Source organism: Lynx rufus, unplaced genomic scaffold (genome assembly GCF_022079265.1).
Source record: "Lynx rufus isolate CCGP_SWC_20201006 ecotype Redwood Valley unplaced genomic scaffold, mLynRuf1.p SCAF_39, whole genome shotgun sequence".
Lineage (NCBI taxonomy): Eukaryota > Metazoa > Chordata > Mammalia > Carnivora > Felidae > Lynx > Lynx rufus.
In genome coordinates, this window is record NW_025814855.1 from 2,887,882 (window position 1) to 2,907,500 (window position 19,619).

The 19,619-nt window shown below is 55.7% G+C and overlaps 2 protein-coding genes across 3 annotated transcripts in view; one reads left to right on the forward strand and one right to left on the reverse strand.

The window, feature by feature from the left end:
• Positions 1-10,094: 10,094 nt before the first annotated feature.
• RFPL4A (ret finger protein like 4A) lies at positions 10,095-12,580 on the forward strand. Its single transcript, XM_047094349.1, has 2 exons — positions 10,095-10,389; positions 11,977-12,580. Exons 1-2 carry the CDS (start codon positions 10,104-10,106, stop codon positions 12,576-12,578), a joined length of 888 nt encoding a protein of 295 aa, XP_046950305.1. The 5' UTR covers positions 10,095-10,103; the 3' UTR covers positions 12,579-12,580.
• Positions 12,581-15,707: 3,127 nt separating this feature from the next.
• EPN1 (epsin 1) overlaps positions 15,708-19,619 on the reverse strand; it is a 17,830-nt gene continuing 13,918 nt past the window's right edge. For both annotated transcript variants that reach the window (XM_047094339.1, XM_047094338.1), the window contains 5 exons: positions 18,611-18,902; positions 17,895-18,005; positions 17,656-17,739; positions 16,427-16,684; positions 15,708-16,326 (listed from right to left, as the gene is read on the reverse strand). In XM_047094339.1, coding sequence (XP_046950295.1) covers positions 16,118-16,326; positions 16,427-16,684; positions 17,656-17,739; positions 17,895-18,005; positions 18,611-18,902 — 954 coding nt within the window. In that variant the 3' untranslated portion in view covers positions 15,708-16,117. The remainder of the gene's footprint in view (positions 16,327-16,426; positions 16,685-17,655; positions 17,740-17,894; positions 18,006-18,610; positions 18,903-19,619) is intronic.

Consider the following 19,619-nt stretch of genomic DNA (forward strand, 5'->3'; position numbering starts at 1 on the left):
CTCAGTGGGTTAAGCATACGACTATGTCAGACTCTTGATTTCGGCTCAGGTCATGATCTCACAGTTCCTGAGATCAAGCGATGAGTCAGGCTCTGCACTAACAGCTCAGAGTCTGCTTGGGATTCTCTCTCCCGCTCTCTGCCCCGCCCCTGCTCGCTTTCTCTTTCTCAAAATAAATTAAAAACATAAAATAAAATAAACTCTGGGGCACCCAGAGTTTCCTCCCTCTTTCATAAATCCCCCTTGCTAAAATTCTGTTTTTCATATCTCTCCCCAGGTCATGTGCATCTCACAAGTCAGAACCGACAGACCAACCGAGTCTGAGAAATAGGTCTCTGGTGTTTTCACCCTTTCTCCTTAGTTATCTGATACATGAGGTTCTCCAATTCTCCATGTCCCCGGTTACATTTTAGAAATACAGGGGGCCCCGGGTCAGCCTGAAGAGCCCCATTCTGTCACCTAGAGTTGAGGGGGATAGACAACCTGTCTGTGACCTAAAATGCTTGTCACATTGGTTCATCCTTGCCAAAACTAGGGGGCAGGGCTTGAGCATTTCTGGTACCCCTCTACCTGGCTCTTTATGCATACCAGATCTACACTAAGTGCTGAAAGGGAGAAACAAAGGAAAAAAGAAAGATCAAGGAGAAGACGTCCTCACCCAATCTGGCCCCTGGTCCTCCTGGCTGGTCTCCATCAAAGAACAGCTGTGGAAGCCACACTAAAAGTCTGTGCCTGAACTTTGATTGGCCATAAAATCTCTCCTTCCCCATTGGCTGGCATGACTCTTGATCGCCTACACCCTGGAGGTGATGGGAAACCATTTAGGCGTGTTCTCTCCACCTCAGGTGTGAGCAATCTTCCTTCAGGCATTGCTGACGGCTGCTGACTGATGGATTTTCTGATGACACTACTAATTACATCCCCCTGTATGATATAACCGCCGGGCTTTTGTGGGCAATCTTCTCCCACAGGAGCCACTCTCTCCTGATCTGAATATCTGACTTCTGCTGTCCCATCATCTTGTGCAAGTTCTTAAACTTCCACAACAGCACCTACAATGGGGAGCATCTATAGATGAGGAAACCGATGAGTATTCTCGAATAACTCGCCAGGGATGGAAAAGGCAGAAGTTAGATCTTAGGAATGTCTTTCTTTTTATTACTGTGATAAGAACACTTAAGATGACACCTGTACCTTTAACAAAGTCTTCAGTGCACAATACAGTGTTGTTAACTGTAGACACAACGTTGCACAGCATAGCCCTAGAACTCACTCATCCTGCATAACCAGAAGTTCATATCCCCGGAACAGTAACGCCATCCTTGCCCTTCCCCCAACCCTCAGAAACCACCAATCTACTCTGCTTCCTTGGGTCTCTTTTAGATACCCCATTCAAGTGGAATCATGCAGTGTTTGTCCTTCTCAGTCGGTCAACCGACTGAGCCACCCAGGCGCCCCAAAGACATCTTCTATCTGGACTTTCATAGAGGGTGTTGGCCAACCATGCTTGGAGTATCAGACTATGCTTTATTTTATGTGAACACATGACTCCAGTCTGGGTACTGAAAATCAAGTCTACCAGCCCTCCTACAGGGGACAGTTGACTTGTAACAAAAGTGTTCCGGGGCGCCTGGGTGGCTCAGTAGGTTAAGTGTCCAACTTTTCAGGTCATGATCTCATGGTTTGTGGGTTCGAGTCCCCCATTGGGCTCTGTGCTGACAGCTCCGCGCCTGGAGCCTGCCTCCAGATTCTGCCTCAGATTCTGTGTCTCCCTCTCTCTCTGCCCCTCCCCTGCTCGTGCTCTGTCTCTCTCTCTCTCTCTCCCTCTCGAAAAATAAACATTAAAAAAAAATTTAGAGGGGCACCTGGGTGTCTCAGTTGGTTAAGTGTCTGACTTTGGCTCAGGTCATGCTCTCACGGTTCGTGGGTTCGAGCCCCCCATTGGGCTCTGTGCTGACAGCCCAGAGCCTGGAGCCTGCTTCGGATTCTGTGTCTCCCTCTCTCTCTGCCCCTCCTCCATTTGCAGTGTCTCTCAAAAAAAAAAAAAAAAGCATTTTTAAATAAGTGTGTAGATAGTCAAAGCAGATAGTCAAAGCTCTGCCAATAACAGCTCGATGAGTGAGTAAACTCTCTCCCTCTAGCTACCTCAAGCCATCCTTTCTAGAACTCTGCAGAAGTTCAAAAGCAAAGCCATTGTTGGGTTCCAGATTCACCTCTCCTGTTGGCTGCTTCTGTCTTTGGGCCTCCAAAGGTTACAAAGGACGCCCCCTTCTGGTGGGAAATGCACAAACCCCTGGCCCTCCACTGGACACTCTCTCCTACCCTCACCCCTTGGGCACACCCACCATGCCTCTCTGATCTGGTTTATTTTTATTTCATCTGAGCAGAAGTTGGAATTTCCCACCCAGGCAGAGGTTATATTACTCAGACCACACCTATTAAGGGTGTGGGTGAGAACTGAGAAACTATGTCCTACCCCCGTGTAACAAACTTATTTAGTTGTAAGCCCTTTTGATACCTAAAGTGATAAAATGTCTTATATTCAGATAAAGAAAATAAATAAAGCCTACTCAGAGCATTCTGTAAAGCCTCGTCAGTGAACAGAATCATTTCCTCAGACATGTTTTTCTCTATGTTTGCAGAAATTTATTTTTAGAGGTTCATTAAACAAACTAGAAACTATCTGGAATGCCTTGTTAGGTCAATGAGAACATTCCTTTGATTCTTTTTTGCCATAAATATTGCTCCAATAAAAGATATTTAAAGTTTTTTGTTCTTACTTATTTTGAGGGGAGGAGGGGTAGAGAGAGACAAAGAGAGAGAATCCCAAGAAGGCTCACACTGAGCCCCGAGGCGGGGCTCGATCTCACGAACCGTGAGATCATGACCTGAGCGGAAATCAAGAGTCAGATGCTTAGCCAACTGAGCCACCAGGCACCCCAAAAGATATTTAAATTTTTTTAACATTTATTTTTGAGAGACAGAGAGAGAGAGAGACAGAACGTGAGCAGGGAAGGGGCAGAGAGGGAGACACAGAATCCGAGCTGTCAGCACAGAGCCTAATTTGGAGTTCAAACCTACAAACCGTGAGATCATGACCTGAGCCGAAGTCGGACGCTCAACCAATGGAACCACCCAGGCACCCCTTAACTTTACAAAATTCTAAAACTCATGTATCTGTAATAGATTGAAATGATATTCCACTGTGACCATTTTTTTCCCTGTTTGATATTTTATTTGTCTGTTTCGCATTTTCTATTTGCTTATCTTGGGTTTGGAAACTTTCACAAACGAACAATTATTATTTATATGAGGAGGAAAACAGAGGCATTAAAATAAAGAACAAAGCTCAGTGGCAGTAAGCACCTTACAGAACAGTGAGATTCAACACAGGATAAAGTAAGACCTTGATTCTCCTGGGCTTCAGGCTGTCAGAAGTCTGGTGAGTACCCTTCAATGACATTGTACTACGTGCAGTTTGTGACATCCCCAAATCTGTTTTTCAAAGCTCCCCTTCCTTTTCCTCATGTGAAATGTAATCTTTACACCCGAGACATGTATCACAAATACCTTGCATGTACTCTTAATGTTTCCTTTTTACCATGCCTTACCAAAACTCAGAGGAATTTCCCATGCTTTTTACATGTGATTTAAAAAGCCATTTTTCTGGGGCACCTGGGTGGCTCAGTCAGTTGAGTGTCCATCTGTCTTCAGCTCAGGTCATGATCTTGTGGTTCGTGGGTTCGAGCCCCACGTCGGGCTCTGGGCTGACAGCTCAGAGCCTGGAGCCTGCTTCGGATTCTGTGTCTCCCTCTCTCTCTGCCCCTCCCCCACTCACTCTTTGTCTCTGTCAGAAATAAACATTAAAAAAAAATCTTTTTTAATCCAGGGGAAAAAAATGAAAAAGACAAGATTGACTTTAAATTTTAGACTTAATCATTTAAAGTTTAAGTGACTAAATCAAGTGTAAATGATCACAGTTCAAGCATCAAATGACATTGTGCGTCATTCCTATGCAATGATGTGCCAATACTCTGCTATTTAATGTCAAAGATCAAGGCCACGGTACCAGCTTTCACGAGCGGCTGTCTCAACAAGGAAACCTGAAGATAAACACACGAGTCTGCGGAGAACGATTCTAGGAGTGTTGCATCCACACGACTCCTGAAACAGAATGCTACAGGCACCAGCGACAGTCACAACAAAGTTTATTACAATGAGAGGCAAGGCCGACCGATCGGGACCAACACTCTTGATGAGAGTGCGGCCCGGAACAGCTGGGGTACAGAGTTTTTAGAGCCAATCACATCGTTTTATCATTACCTGGGAACAGAACAGAGAAACAGTTCCCAGATGAGTTAGAAACAGTTGCCAGATGAGTTAGAAACAGTTGCCGAGTGAGGTGTTTATTTTAGACTTTCTGCCGCTAAGTTGCAACCGGTGGATCTCCTTGACCTTGTCTCTGATGCTCTTTTCTTTGAGCTTTTGTTTCCTTCTTTGGTGAAGCCTGATTTACAAGAGTATGAAGAGTAAAAACAAGGCTGTTATCTTTTGACCTTCAGTGTCAGAAGCTGTTATTTTTCAAGCTAAGCGTTAGCCCTACACTACAATTTAACCCTTACAGGAGAAGGGTTTACAAACTGTCCTGGGAACACAAGGTAGAGGAAAGATTTGTCTTGGGACCAGAGGAAAGGTCCCAATAGGAAGGAACAACCAAGGGGCTGTGACTTTCTTGGAGTTTCGCCAGATCAAACATGCTGAAGTATTTCCACGCTGAAGGAAGGATGGGACATCACGTACCTGTGAGTTTACACTGCGGTGATTTTAAATAGTCTTGTGAAGAGCGGGCAGTCAAGGTGTCCCGAGGCATCAGGAGGCATAGACGTTTGCTAAACGGAGCCGCCTGGCAGCAGGGGAGTCCCGGGCCTCTCCAGGTTGTCTGGGAAAGTAGGGTGGAGGCAGGAAGCCTGTACCAGAACCGAGAGGCACAAGGGGGCCTCCTGGGGGGTGGCGGCGAGCTGACCCGAGTCAGGTTTTAGAATTACTTCATTTATCAGAGGTTGTTAGAAGCCTAAGACACTCACAAAGCAAATCTTGCCCGGGCTTTTTATATATGGAGAATCAAGGACGAAATAAGTAGGAGAATATTTAACAAAAACCAAACCCCAAATTTCATTGCGAAAATATATGTGTTTTATATTTATGTTTATATTTATATTTATGAGCTATTTGTTATGACTCGTCTTTATTTATTTTTTTAATGTTTATTCATTTTTGAGAGAGAGACAGAGAGACAGAGCGTGACTAGGGGAGGGGCAGAGAGAGAGGGAGACACAGAATCCGAAGCAGGCTCCGGGCTCTGAGCTGTCAGCACAGAGCCTGACATGGGGCTCGAACTCACAGACGGCAAGATCCCGACCTGAGCCGAAGTCGGTCGCTTAACCGACCGAGCCACCCAGGTGCCCCATGACTCATCTTTAATTTCAAAAATATTTTAAATGATTTTTCACACAATTTACTTTTTTTTTTTTTTTTTTTACTTTAAATGTGCAGTAGGGAGCCTGGGTGGCTCAGTCAGTTAAGCGTCCGACTTCAGCTCAGGTCATGATCTCACTGCTCGTGGGTTGGAGCCCGGCTTTGGGCTCTGTGCTGACAGCTCTGAGCCTGTTTTGTCCAGATTTTGTCTCCCTCTGTGTCTGCCCCTCCCCTGTTCATGCTCTGTCTCTCTCTCTCTCTGTCTCTCTCTTTCTCTCTCTCTCTCAAAACTAAATAAACATTAAAAAGTGTTTTTAATGTGCATTAAAGACAGATGACAAGAAGGGATTTCTTTTCTCTAGTCAGTGATTGGCTGTAATACGGGGGGCCGGGGGGGGGGGGGAGGAGGGGATCTCCTACGAGGGGATAATGTGCAGCGAAATTCCATTTCACCTTGCTCTGGACCACAGTACAACGTGATTACTTAGCGACTATGTTGTTCCTCTGTCAGTTTGGACCTATATCTCCTCAGGAGCAGAAAGTGTGGTCAAGGTGAAGGTATGAGATCCATTGCTAATGTTGAAATACAATAATGATTTCCAAAGGAGAAGCCTCACCAGGCACAGGTTGGGGTCCCCGTCCAGGACAGTCCCCGTCACCGCCCAGAGTCCCAACTCCCAAAGACGCGTTGACTTTCACACATGGGGAAACATGTTATTTGCAAAGGCCACGATCCCACTCATGGCTGGTCCCCACCTCCCCGGTGGTGTCTGAGATGAACCCAGCAAAGTCCAGGGCACAGAGTACAATACTGAAGTCTCATGTGCTTTATGGGAATCGGGAGGAGATGCCCGCGTGGCACACTCCTGGGCCATCAGAGATGACCGGGTGGGGGTTTCTGTGCCCCAGGCAGGGTCGTATCCACTGTGGACAGAAGGAAGCACTTCCACGAGTGGGCAGACCCCATGGCCCAAATGCCCCCGATGCACTTCATCCGGTCTACCGTCTGTCTGGCTGTGGTTGCCAAAGCTTTGCTGCAGCAATCTTTCCTAGCTCCGGAGCCAGGACTGAGTTAACGGCTCATGTTAACTGGACTGAATTCTTTCCCAAATCAGCCGCTTAACCACAAGTCAGAATTACAGAGATTTCTTTTCCCCGCGAGTCTAAGAAAAAGAGACAAGATAATGTGAATGACGTCAAGTATCTTGTGAGGAAACAAAGAGCAGACATGGGGGCCTTGCTGCCCCCCACCCCCCCCCCCCGTCATCTGCACGGGTCTCCCTTCAGGCTGGGTCCCAGAAGGGACCCTGAGGAGGAGGTGTGGTTAAGAACCCCGGAGGCGGGAGAGCAGGGATGGTAAAGGTGGGCTGGGGGACGTGCCTCGGTTTCCATGAGAAGCGATAGGGACACCCAGTAGGTGCCAGCAAGGGATTCTGTGGAAGTGAGCAACTGAATGATACTTAACGTAACCACATAGACACAATCTAACCCCCTCCCACCCCCGCTGTCTCCCACTTTCTCATCCGGCCCCTTAATCTGTGATCAACACGGAGTCCTCTAAACTGCAAGGGACAGCTTTGGCACGTGATTGAAAAGAAAAGCCTCCTCCTATGTATCTCATCTCTGTTGTGATGGAATACATCCCATGGTAATATTGTAAAACATCTTCAGTCTTTGATTCTGTAAAGAACGTGAAGCCAGACCTTCACGGGCTCACTTGTCGTCAGGGATGAGCTTTGGGGTTTGTTTACAGAATTTTTTTTTTAATGTTTATTTATTTTTGAGACAGAGAGAGACAGAGCATGAACGGGGGAGGGGCAGAGAGAGAGGGAGACACAGAATCAGAAGCAGGCTCCAGGCTCTGAGCCATCAGCCCAGAGCCCGACGCGGGGCTTGAACCCTCGAACTGGGAGATCATGACCTGAGCTGAAATCAGACGCTCAACCGACTGAGCCACTCAGGTGCCCCTGTTTACCGAACTTTTTTTTTTTTTATTTTTTTAACGTTTATTATTTCTGAGACAGAGAGAGACAGAGCATGAACAGGGGAGGGTCAGAGAGAGGAAGACACAGAATCTGAAACAGGCTCCAGGCTCTGAGCTGTCAGCACAGAGCCCGACGTGGGGCTTGAAACCACGAACAGTGAGATCATGACCTGAGCCCAAGTCGGACACTCAACCGACTGAGCCACCCAGGCGCCCCATGTTTACCGAACTTCTAAGCAAGGGTCCTCACGTTTGCGGAGAAAACACTTGTGGAGAAGTGGCCGTGACCTAGTCCGTGTGATTTGGGGAGAGACTTCTGAGTGGGCTTAACCATTTGTGTGGCCCAAAATGGGGGAATTCACCTTCATGACCAAAACTATTTGATGGGGTGCCTGGGTGACTCAGTCGGTTGAGCATCCGACTTTGGCTCAGGTCATGGTCTCACAGTTTGTGAGTTTGATCCGCACGTCAGGCTCTGTGCTGACAGCTCAGAGCCTGGAGCCTGCTTCCATTCTGTCTCCCTCTCTCTCTGCCCCTCCCCCACTCCAGCTCTGTCTCTCAAAAATAAATAAACATTACAAAAAAAAAAAAAGAAAATGTTTAAAAAAAAACTATTTGAAACTAGCCCCATTCATGTATAGGGATCAATAAGGACGATGTATCTTTAAAAAATGTTAACCCTAACCCCAATTCTTATCACCCACAGAGGAAAGATGCAACATTTGTCTAGAATGATCCCGAGGCAACCTTGTGGTCTTATCACATTAAAAGTAACACTTTGAAGTTAACCTCCTTTGTTTTCGGTGGCCTCTCTAACAGAGAAAAGTCCCACGGATGCTAGAACTCATCCAATTCTGAGTGGATTAGAGGGGAGGAAATGGGTGGGATGGGCGGGGAGCAGTGCTAATAAAAGCCCCTCCTGGGAGATCTCACTTCAGAACTGCTGCTGGGACAAGACCTGGGGCCAGAGCAGAAGAGGTGCGTACAACCTTCTTATTTCCCAAGTGTCTACACAGACCTCTAACTACGGAGGACAAACGGGCGGTTGCCAGGGGGGTTGGGGTGGAGGTGGGAGGCACAGGTGAAGGGCAGAGGGGGGTCCCGGCTTCCAGTTAGGGAGTGAGTCACGGGGAGGAAAGGCAGGTGCAGGGAACATAGTCAGTGAGCTTCTGACGGTGTGGTCGGGGGACCCTCGTGCTGAGCCCAGCATAACTACAGACCCGTCCAATCACTATGTTGTACGCCTGAAACTAACATAACTTTGCGTGCCAACTGTAGCCAATTTTTTTAATTTTTTCAAACTTTGGGGGCACCCGGGTTTCAGCTCAGGTCACGACCTCACGGTCTGGGTGTTCGAGCCCCGCATCGGGCTCTGTGCTGACAGTGCGGAGCCCGCTGGGGATTCTCTCTCTGCCTCTGTCTCTGCCCCTCCCCTGCTCACGCTGTCTCAAGATAAATTAAAAAAAAAGAAAACTTGAAAAATATTAAATATTTACAAGAGCTCATAGGAGAAAGCAAAGTCTCAGAAGGGAGCGATCGATAAATGCAGCCAGTGCCGTCTGATGCCAACTCAGGGCAGGCACAGCGTGTGCTCCTGGGGTCCTGGGCCCCTCTGAAGGGAGCGGCAGGCAGAACGTAGGTTCCCCACACCGGCTTGCAGATTCGGGACGGTCGCCCCGTGCTGGGCCAGAACGGAGCTTGGCCAGCGCAGACGTGGTGAGCAAAGCCCCAGCCACCGCCATCCTACCTCTCACGCTGGGCTGCAGCTTCTGTCCTGTGCAGGTGGGGTAGCTGCTGGGGGGGGGTTGAAGGGGGTGGGGGTGGGAGTGGGGGGGGTTGAGGGGAGTGGGCGTGGGAGTGGGGGGGGTTGAGGGGAGGTGGGGGGTTGAGGGGGGTGGGGGGTGGGGAGGGTAGAGGGGGGTGGGAGTGGGGGGGTTGAGGGGGGTGGGCGTGGGAGTTGAGGGGGTTGAGGGGGGGTGGGCGTGGGAGTGGGGGGGTTGAGGGGGGGTGGGGGTGGGGGGTGGGGAAGGTAGAGGGGGGTGGGGGGGGTTGAGGGGGGTGGGGGTGGGGGGGGTTGAGGGGGGTTGAGGGGGGGTGGGAGTGGGGGGGGGGTTGAGGGGGGTGCGGTCCTGGCTGCCCAGGAGCTGACCCACCTGCGGAACGGCAAACTCCTTCTGGCAGCCTCACAGACAATGAGGCAAATCTAACCGACCTCAGCCAAACGTAAGCCTCCCAGCATGAACTGGTTTCTGGAAGTTCTGCATGAGATGGTATACACGCTCTGTGCGTCCCGTCGGGTCTTCCCCGCTACACGCGTGGGTGTCTCACGCTCGCGGCACTGTTCTGTGTGGACAAGCCCCATCCCAGGTGCTCCTAGCCAGGGGCGGCTGGCCGGCCACCAGCTGGGACAGCTCGGGTGCGGTAGGGCCCCTCTCACCACCCACTTAGGGCCTGAGGGCGAATCGTGTCCTTCATCCCGTCTAAACCTCAGAACCCAAGGGCCGCAAGTCCCGTATGTTTGTACGTGTGCAGGACCTTTGCCGCCGGTTAGTAGTGACTGCAAAGCACCGCGGGTGTAAAGGGGAGAGTGGCCCAAGGCCTCATGGAAAATTCCAACGTGCACGTCTCTCCCCAGACAGGGGCCATGGCCGAACACTTTAAAGAAGTAAGCAGGTGTCTCGTGTGCCTGGCCTACCTCGAAACGCCCATGTACCTGAAATGTGGCTACGTCTGCTGCCTGCGGTGCCTGGATTCGCTGCAGAGGGAGCCCGACGGGGCGGGCCTACTGTGCCCCTCCTGCTCCGTGGTCTCTCAGAAGGAGGACATCAGGCCCGGAAGCCAGCTTGGGAGGCTGGTTGCAAAGATCAAGGAGTTAGAGCCCCAGCTGCGAGCTGTGCTACGGATGAACCCAAAGATACGCAAGTTCCAAGGTACAGCCTGTCCCCACGCGTAAATGCCCTGGAAGACGCAGCCTGCCTACCCGTTTCTTCTAATGTTTTTTTTCTTTTAAGGTTTATTTATGTTTGAGACAGGGAGAGAGAGCACGAATGGGGGAGGGGCAGAGAGAGAGGGAGACACAGAACCTGAAACAGGTTCCAGGCTCCCAAGCAGTCAGCACAGAGCCCGATGCGGGGCCCGAACTCACAAACCGTGAGATCACGACCCGAGCCGAAGTCGGACGTTTAACCCGACTGAGCCACCCAGACGCCCCCTGCCTACCCACTTCTTAAGGGGATGAGCTGAAACATAGCTTTCCAAGGCCCGGTCGTGCTTTCCTGGAAGTACAGATTAGCGCCACCTATGAGAAAACAATTTCAGCTTCCGGCCGTGGCCTGCACCCGAGAGGAGTCACGCCTGACTCTCTCCCAAGCCAGGGTTACCGTGGATTCTCACGGCTCAGCTGCGCGTCTAACGTGCTCAAGGATGCCAGGAGGGACCTCCCAGGCTCCTTGGAGCTCGCAGAGCCCTTGCTCCTCCTGGCTGTGTCCCGACTCTGTCCCGACTCCCCTGTGCTGGGTCCTGAGGGGTGGCGGGTCCCGTGGGTGTGAATGGGCTGTGAGGAGGGTGCTGGGGTGGGCACACCAGCCCACAGTGTCGTGCCAAGGACACGGGTCTCTGTGTTCCCGGAGTTTACTTCCAGCTCCTTGCAACCTGAATCTGAGATGGTGAGCCGTGTCCCAGAAACGTGACCGGTCTCGACACGTCCCCTGTGACGGTCGGAGGGTCTGGGCATCTTCCAAACACCTGTGTGCTGGGACGCCAAGTGCAGCCGTTGGTGTTCGGTCCAGAGGGTTTATTTCCAAGGCTACTGGCTCCACCCATGCGGTCACCTGGCCTCCCTACAGGGCAAGCCAGAGACGTGGGCAGCACCCACAGTCCTTTTCCTCCCACCCCCTGCCCCTCTGGCACTTCCCTGTGTCTATGTCACTGCCAGAGCCCAGCACGTCCCCACTGGTGTCCACAGGGGTCCCTTCCTCGGCCTGGACTGTCCAGAGTTCACCCGTCTCCTTCGGGACCCCCAGCCTTACTCCTCTGTGTGATTACAACTCCAGGGAGCAAGGGCCCGGGATGCACTTGTCTGCTCAACATCGGTAGACGAGGAAGGTACTGGCCAGGACAACGAAATGTGTGAAAAACTTGCATATTTACTGTTATTCTGCACTAAGTGCACGAGTTTCCGTCCTTCACACATTCACCTGATGCCTGCAGGTCAGCAGGGCCCGCACTACTTTGCATGGTAATTTGAGACCATGCCGCCCGGCGTCTTCGGTCGGATCACTTGGTGTGAAGAGAACACACGCTAGGAGTCAGAGGGACTAGTTCTGAGCACCGTCACCCACTCTGTCTATAAAGTCGACCTCCTCAGGGGCCAGGGAAGTTTCCCCGGGGAAATTCCGAGCAGCACGGAGCGGAGGGTGAAGGGGTGACCGCGGCCGAGACGTCTGGGCCTTTGCAGCAGACGTGCAGAGGGCCGCCGGGCGCGTGTGCTTGCTGACTGGCTTCTCTCTCTCCCACAGTGGACGTGACCTTGGACGCTGACACGGCCAACGGCTACCTCGTCATTTCTGAGGACCTGAAGAGTGTCCACTGCGGGTATTCCAGACAGAACCGGACGCCCCGGGCCGAGAGATTCGACTATGCCCTCTGCGTGCTGGGCTCCCCTGGGTTCTCCTCTGGCCGCCACTATTGGGAGGTGGACGTGGGGACCAGCAAGGAATGGGACGTGGGTGTTTGCAGAGACTCTGCTCATCGGCAAGGGCCGGTTCTGCTGTCCTCAGAGTTTGGCTTCTGGACGGTGGGTCTGAGGACAGATCTCTTCCAAGCCGGCACCATGCCTGTGACTGTTCTCTCGGTGAGCCCCCGGTTACACCGCATAGGGGTCTTCCTGGATAGGAATTTTGGCACCGTTTCCTTTTACCACGTTAGCGACGGATCCCACATTTTCACATTCACTGAAATTCCTGCCGCGGAGACGCTGCGTCCGTTTTTTGCTCCTGGGAATCCGACCACGGACGGGCAAGAAGTCCTGAGAATCTGCCCTGTGAGGAGCCCAGGCGTTGCCAGCAACCCAGCGGGTTCTGGGCAGAACAAACGAACCTCCGATGCAGAACATTTGTAGAGAATTCCGTGTGCTCACAGCCGGAGCCGGGAACTCTCCTGCGGGTTACGTGCGTGGTGCAGACGTGGCAGGAAAACACGCAACGGCTGGTGAATCGTGAACGCTAATTACATGAAAGCATTTAAGCGTCAGCACAGTTGTTTCTCTGGGGACTCGTTCCTATTTCTGTTCCGATGACTGGGTTCTGGGTTTTCAGATCAGTTTCTGAGTGTTTTTTATTTTCTGCAGTATTAACTTAGTGTGCAGTGGAGGTTATAAACGAAGTAAAAACTTGGATGTGACCCAACGGGTTAATTGACTTTCTAGGTGATATGTGGGCCAAGACCTATGTAAACAGTAAAAATGTGTGTGTGTGTATTTTCGGTTTTACTCAACCGCTGAAAGGCACACATTCCTTTCAAGTGCACACCAGTCCGGGAACGCGGGAAGGAGGCAGATAGGGCCGTCCAGGAGGTGGCAGCCTGGCATCACGGGGGCTCGGATGCACTTGGTACCACCGGAGTGCCAGCTTAAAGCAAGAGGTTCGCCCCTGGTCACTCTGCATTGGGCTGCACACCCCTCCCCCTCCCCCCCCGGGTTTCCACACACACCGAACATACCACTGTCAGCCCAGGGAGGTTCTTTGCGGGCAGGGGGCGGGGCTGTGTCACCCCGGCAGGATCCACCCCTTTCCAATACAGCGCCATTTTTAACATTTCCTTTTTGTGTGCCGAAGTCATCCTACTTTATTTTCTAATGTTCAGTTATCGCTGCCTAGTTAGGGCTAGGCTTGGAGTGACGGTAAGTGAACCGGTGAGAACACCCCACCCAGGGCCTCTCCCCCTGCAGTCCACTCCCCTTGGAGAGCACGGGACTGGGGTTAACTGTTACAGGGCCCCACATCAACGCAGGCTAGCACATCCCCCGGCAGTAGAGGGGGCCACCCGTGTGCAGTTCTCAGGAGGGGCCTCCAGGGTGCCGAGGATGAGGGGGGCCGGCCCTCAGCACGGATGGTACAGCCAGGCCGGCATCAAAGGGTTGGCAAGCAGGTTAGAGCACCGCTGTCTAGAGTCGTGTTTGGTCGAAAGTGTCCAGAAGACGCGTTTAAGAAGGAATCATTAAATAGAACTCTGAAATTACAAATGTGCAAACTAAAATACATGAGTGATGAAAAAGAATTAGCCTTACACACAGAATGAAAAAACAGAAATACTCAGTAGGAAGCAACAGAGGGCAGAGACCGGGCCCAGGGCTTGTCCCAGGGGCTGGGGCCCGACGGGCCTGCAGGGCTGGAAGTCACTCAAAGCACAAGGCCGTGCAGGGAGCTAACTTTCCTCAGTCGGCAGTAAGTACACTAGGCTCGCGGGCCACGTGGTGTCGCCCACACGTACGGAAGGCTGCCTGTGTAAGTGGCAGCTGCCACAGACAACAGGAAAACAACAGCGGCTGTGTTCCAATAAAACTTTATTTACAAAAATAAGCAGCGGCCGGGGCCGTAGTTTGCCCACCTGAGTTGGGGCGTCATGCGCTGACTGCACATGGGTCCCGTGCAGCACAGAGCGGGGCGTGTGCACACGGAGAGCGTGGAAGGGGTGCGGGGTCCCGTGTGCCGGGCCGGGCGGCAGGGGGGCCAAGTAGGTCAGGATTCTGCATCGAGGGCAGACGAGTTCTGAAGGGAAGGTGAGGCAGAGGCAGAGGCTGGCCGTGGCAGGCGCTGTGTCGTGCTTCTAGGACACAGGTGAGAGGCGGGGACACCGAACGCAAGGGAGCCTGAGCGCTAGCAGCTAGCGCAGTGGGCCGTGCGAGCACACGTCCTGAGACGCGGGGGCAGGCCTGCGAGTGGGCGGGGCCTCTGCCTCCATCTTGGCCTCCGGTGCCCGGGGCGGGTCACAGACCCACACGCTCACCCCCAGACAAGCCCCGGCCGGCCTGTCCCCTCCGGCCCTGGCACAGGTGGCCCAAAGCCCCTGCAGACACACCCACCGGGACCCCCACCAGCCCCCACAACATTGGGGCCGGAGTCCGAGCGACTCACAGGAGGAGGAGGAGGAGGAGGAGGAGGAGCGAGCCAGTGAGGCAGGAACGGCGGGCTGGGCTCCTCAGCGCTCAGGTGGGGGCCGGTCACTACAAACCCGGCGCGCAGGCCTAATCAGGGGTCGGGGCTCTTAGAGGGACGAGGCGGGGGCACCGGGGCTTTGGAGCTGACGTGCGTTCATACCGAGGGAACGAGAGGGGACGCGCTAAGTGCTGCGGCCGCCGTCTGGGGACAGACCCTCAGGGCTTCTGGACAACAAACCCAGGTCGTGTTTCTATCTCCCCCCGCCCCTCCCCGCCCCATGGAAGGAGGGTCCAGCCCGCCGGGTCCCTGGAGCCCCGGGAAGACCAAGACCGGGGCTCGCCCACCTGCCCCCGTGCTCCCAGCACCCCAGGCCCGCCCTTCTCTGGGTGCGGAAGCTGCCGCTGTCCCATGCATTCTGCCACCGCGCCCCTCGACAGCAAGGACAGAAGTCCAGCCGCCCTGCCGGCAAGCTCACTCCCGCTCCGCCATCTGTCTCTCTGACCTGCCGTCCCCGTGGCTGTCCCTGGGGCTCACAAGCCATCCCCTCATGTCGGCCGCCTCCTTGGAGTGTGAGACACAGCCCTCACCACCATGGGAGAGGGACCCACGGCAGGGCGGGGGCGGAAGAGCAAGAGCTAAGACCCGGTGTCCCTCTGCTCCGGTAGCAGCATAGACCACTGCCGGCTGTACCCGGATGGGCATGCGCACTGGTCACAGCACGGCAGCACCGCCGCGTGTCAAGTGCACCCCGCCATCGTCTCAGGAACCCTCACCTGCTCATCCACAGCTCACCCAGCCCTACACGACCCCCGACCCCCACGTGGGGTCCACTGGCCACAAGCATGTGTGAAGCACTCACACCCAAGAACCTCATGAAGCTCTCCAGCCCCGAGTGGGCTCCCGCCCACGGGGACTCAGGCACCCCCCACGCCCCAACACGGCTGCGCACCGGAACCGAAGCCTCCGGAACCGACACTTCTGAGACGCACGGGCCCTCAGCTGCCCCAAGGGGCAACAAAGAGGCCCGGAGCCCTGGGTCCCTCGGGGGAGGAGGTTGTGTGAACCACGGATGGGAACTTGGGGGAGTGACACCCATGAGAATTGCCATTTATTCCCGAAGTTGCCAAAATTATCACCAAGGATTCACCAAGGGGTGCGCATAGGGACGAGGAGGCTCAAACACTGATTGAGGGGCCAGTCAGGAGTTGGGAGGGAGAGGAATGGGTGGGGGACCCCCAGCTGTCCCTCCCCTTTCTAATGCCACAGGAAAGGGGTCCTCCTCCGGCCAGCACCCCTCCCCATCCCCCATGTCACGTCCAGTTTCTCTCCGGGGAGGTGGGGTGGGGGACATGGAAGAGGGTGTAGTGTGAGTGGGCCCCAGGAGGGGAGGGTGCTGGGGTGGGGGCAGGGGTCCCCCGCTTCACATGCACTCACAACACTGGTCTCCCAGGGAGCAGAAATGGGGGAAGCCCGGCCAGGCCAAATCCCCCTCCCTCCTGGATTATAGGAGGAAGGGGTTAGTGTTGGGGGCTGGGGGGCCTGGGGGCATCATGGGGGGCAGGCCAGGGCCCCCACCAAGGGGAGAGATGTATGTCGGTGGTGCTCCGGGGACCGGGGGCACAGGGCTGAGCCGGAGCTGGTTCAGGGTGAGCGTCGCAGGGGGCGCGGGCTGGAAGGGGTTGGTGATGGAGGGGCCGGTGGTCGGGGCTCCTACAGGGAGAGAAGAGAAGAGGAGACAGCAGAGCAGAGTCAGGGGCCTGCCCGGGTAGGAGGTCAACGGGTGGGATCCGTCCGGGAGGCTGGCACTCACCGCTTGGCAGGAAGGGGTTGGAGGCCTTGGCTCCTGGCGGCGTGGGGCCCGGCCGGCTCACCAGTGAGTCGAGGTCCACGAGGGCTGCATTAGGCCCCAGGAATGACTCTGGCGTCTTCCGCGTGGGCGGCGGCGGGGTGGGGGCAACCGCCGGCGGGGGGCTCCCCACAGCCTCGGCCAGAGAGCCTCCGACCCCACTCATGTCGAACGCCCCGGGACTGCGTGCGGGCACCTCTCCAGCGAGCAGCTCCAGCTCCCCTACAAGGAGCCAGAGAGGGGTCAGGGGAGGGCGGGCAGCGGGGGCCTCAAACTGGGAGGCCCAGCCTAGCGCCAAGCCAGGGGGACCCACTCAGGGAACTCCGGCAGACAGTCTCCAGGGCAGAAAACCACCAAGGGACGTTCACGCAACCCCACAAAACCCCCCTGGCTCCAGCGTCCGTCCCCAACGGAAACGTCACGGCGGGGAAGCAGAGTGGCCCCGCAGACGGGAGAGCGCCTGTGAGCCTGACTGTCTGCTTGTTTCCGAGACCTGAGAATCCCCCCTGTTGCTGGGAAATGCACGAAACCGGCAGGGAGAGAGGAGAACAGACCCGGGAAGGTAGCAGACCCCGGACGGATGGGGGACTGGACAATAACCTCAGGGGGCCCAAGGGGAGGGAGGGAGGGATCCCTGGTGCCCGGCCTGCCCAGTCAGTCCCAAGAATTCCTGCTTCTGCTTCCAGGGTCCGCTTCAGGCCACTGGCGCAGGGAGACGCAGCGGCGCCTCCTGGGGACAGGCTCAGTGCCCTCCCAACACCTCGCACAGACGGCATGTTCTCCAGACACAAGCCAGGCCAGTCCGTGCCGGGAAGGGAGGGACACAAGAGCCAGGACGCCCAAACGCAAGGTGCCCCAAAGACGGGACGCCAGGTGGGGAAGGCGCTGGGCGCTGAGGCACCGGCGGGCAGGCCAGGGGGGCGGCCCCCGCAGTCACCACACTGCTGGTAATGCAGGACACAGCCGGCCGGGCCCCCAGAAACACCAGAGGAACATTCCAGGGACACAGAAGTCAGAGTTCGGAATCTAGGGAAGCTGCAAAAACACAGTTCCTTATGCTACTTCTGCAGCTCTCCTGAGTATGAAATTATTCAAAACCAAGATCAAACTTTCTTTTGAAGATGTTTAGGATCAGTTATAACCACAACGAGAGGGTCTGGGTGCCGGCCCACACAGCCCAGAGGGTGGCTCACCCGTGCTGCTCCCAGAGGTTGGCAGGGCCGAACGCAGGCGGTCAAAGTCCGAGAACTCGTCTGGCTCCGCGTCAAACCCGACGGCTGTGGGGGTCCAGGATGCCCACTCAGCTCCCCATGGGGACCCACCTCCCACTCCCCAGCCCCCGGCACTCCAGAGACCAGACACCCCCAAGCTCCCCCACACACCCGCCACACCCTTGGGCCCCATCAGCCTGACCCCAGCACCCACCCAGTACCTGTGGTGCCATTGGTGCTGGGCTTGGCAGGTGACCCTCCCCAGGGGTCCGAGAAGGCCGGGGCTGGAGCCCAGGGATCGGAGGCTGGGGGTCCACCTACCGGAGCCCCACCTGAGTGAGGAAGGAGGCATGTACGCGGCTGCTGGGTGGGGGGTTTACCTCTGAGAACCTGTGCCCATTCCCTCCGGCCTCACTCCTAGGCCCGTACCTCCCCAAAGCCTCGCCCTGCCCTGCCGTGTCCTGGGACGCAGCTGGGCGCCCCAGCGTGGGCCCACCCCCAGCCTTTCCCGCCTCGTCCCCACGAATGAGCCAGGGCTACACACGCTGCGGGGCCTCTGCCCACACGTCCCTCCTCGGCCGTGAGGCCTCTGGGAAGCCCCCAAAGAGCTCCCCAGCTGGGTAAGGCGGTATGGCTCACCCAGACCTGCCCAAACCCCACGGCTCCCTTGAGACCCCCCAGGGCGTCCAGCCCCGTCCCAGCCCCCCTGCACCCAGCCTCACCAGCCACCCGCCCTGGTTCCACTGCGGCAACCTCTCTACCCCGCGCCCCTTGGCACCCCGCCACGGTCCTGCAGGCTCCCTCACGCCCGCTCCTCTGGGCTGTCCTATCTGACCCCCACAGCCACCCACTGTACTGCATCTGTCCCAATCCCTAAGGCATGCCCGGGATCACACACTGGATGTGGGGCCAGAGCAGGCCGGCAGCCAGCACTCACCATCAGAGCTCCCCCACGGGTCAGGCGTGGGCCCCTCTCCAGCTGCAGGGGCCTGGGTCCCACCCCAAGGGTCAACCGGGGGCCCTGCAGGGGCAGCAGGCCTCCAAGGGTCCCCAGAGGCTGGTGTAGGGGCCGGACCACCCCAGGGATCAGCAGCTGGAGGGACGGGGGCCCCTCCCCAAGGGTCCGAGGTGGGGGCAGTCATGGGTGCCGCCTGGGGGCCTCCCCAGGGGTCCGTGGCTGGTGGTGGAGCCGGGGCCGTGAAGACGTCAGCAAGATCCATGAGGGAGGACTGCGGGGTACAGAGAAAAGAAAGCACATGAGGCCCGAGCAGGCTGGGCCAGGGGGCCCCAGGGGTCCGGGAGGAGGGCCCTGGGGGGGGGATCGGCTGCAGAGCAAGAGAGAAGCGAGAGCCAGGTGCTGTGGTCATGAGACCGAAGAAGAAGGCAGTCTCCCCATCTCCCACCCACTACACCCCTGCTGTCCGCCACCCCCCACCACTCAGCCCTCCCCAGTTCCCACCAGAACAAGGAAAGCGACCGGAGCCCAGAGGAGCCCACCTCAGCCCTGCCCATGGGAGAGTGTCAGGCGATTACGGGTCACCCTGCACAGTCCTGGCCTCAAGCCCAGCACACGTCGCACGTCACCTGGAGCATGCTCCAGGCTTCCAGGGCTGTGTGTGTGTGTGTGTGTGTGTGTGTGTGTGCGCGCGCACGCGCTCACAGGCGCTCACTCATAGCCCTGGTGTGTGTGTGTATGAGTGTGCGCACGCGCTCACAGGCGCTCACTCATAGCCCTGGTGTGTGTGTGTGTGTGTGTGTGAGTGTGCGCACGCGCTCACAGGCGCTCACTCATAGCCCTGGTGTGTGTGTGTGTGTGTGTCTGTGTGTGTGTGCGCACGCGCTCACAGGCGCTCACTCATAGCCCTGGGGTGTGTGTGTCTGTGTGTGAGTGTGCGCACGCGCTCACAGGCGCTCACTCATAGCCCTGGTGTGTGTGTGTGTGTGTG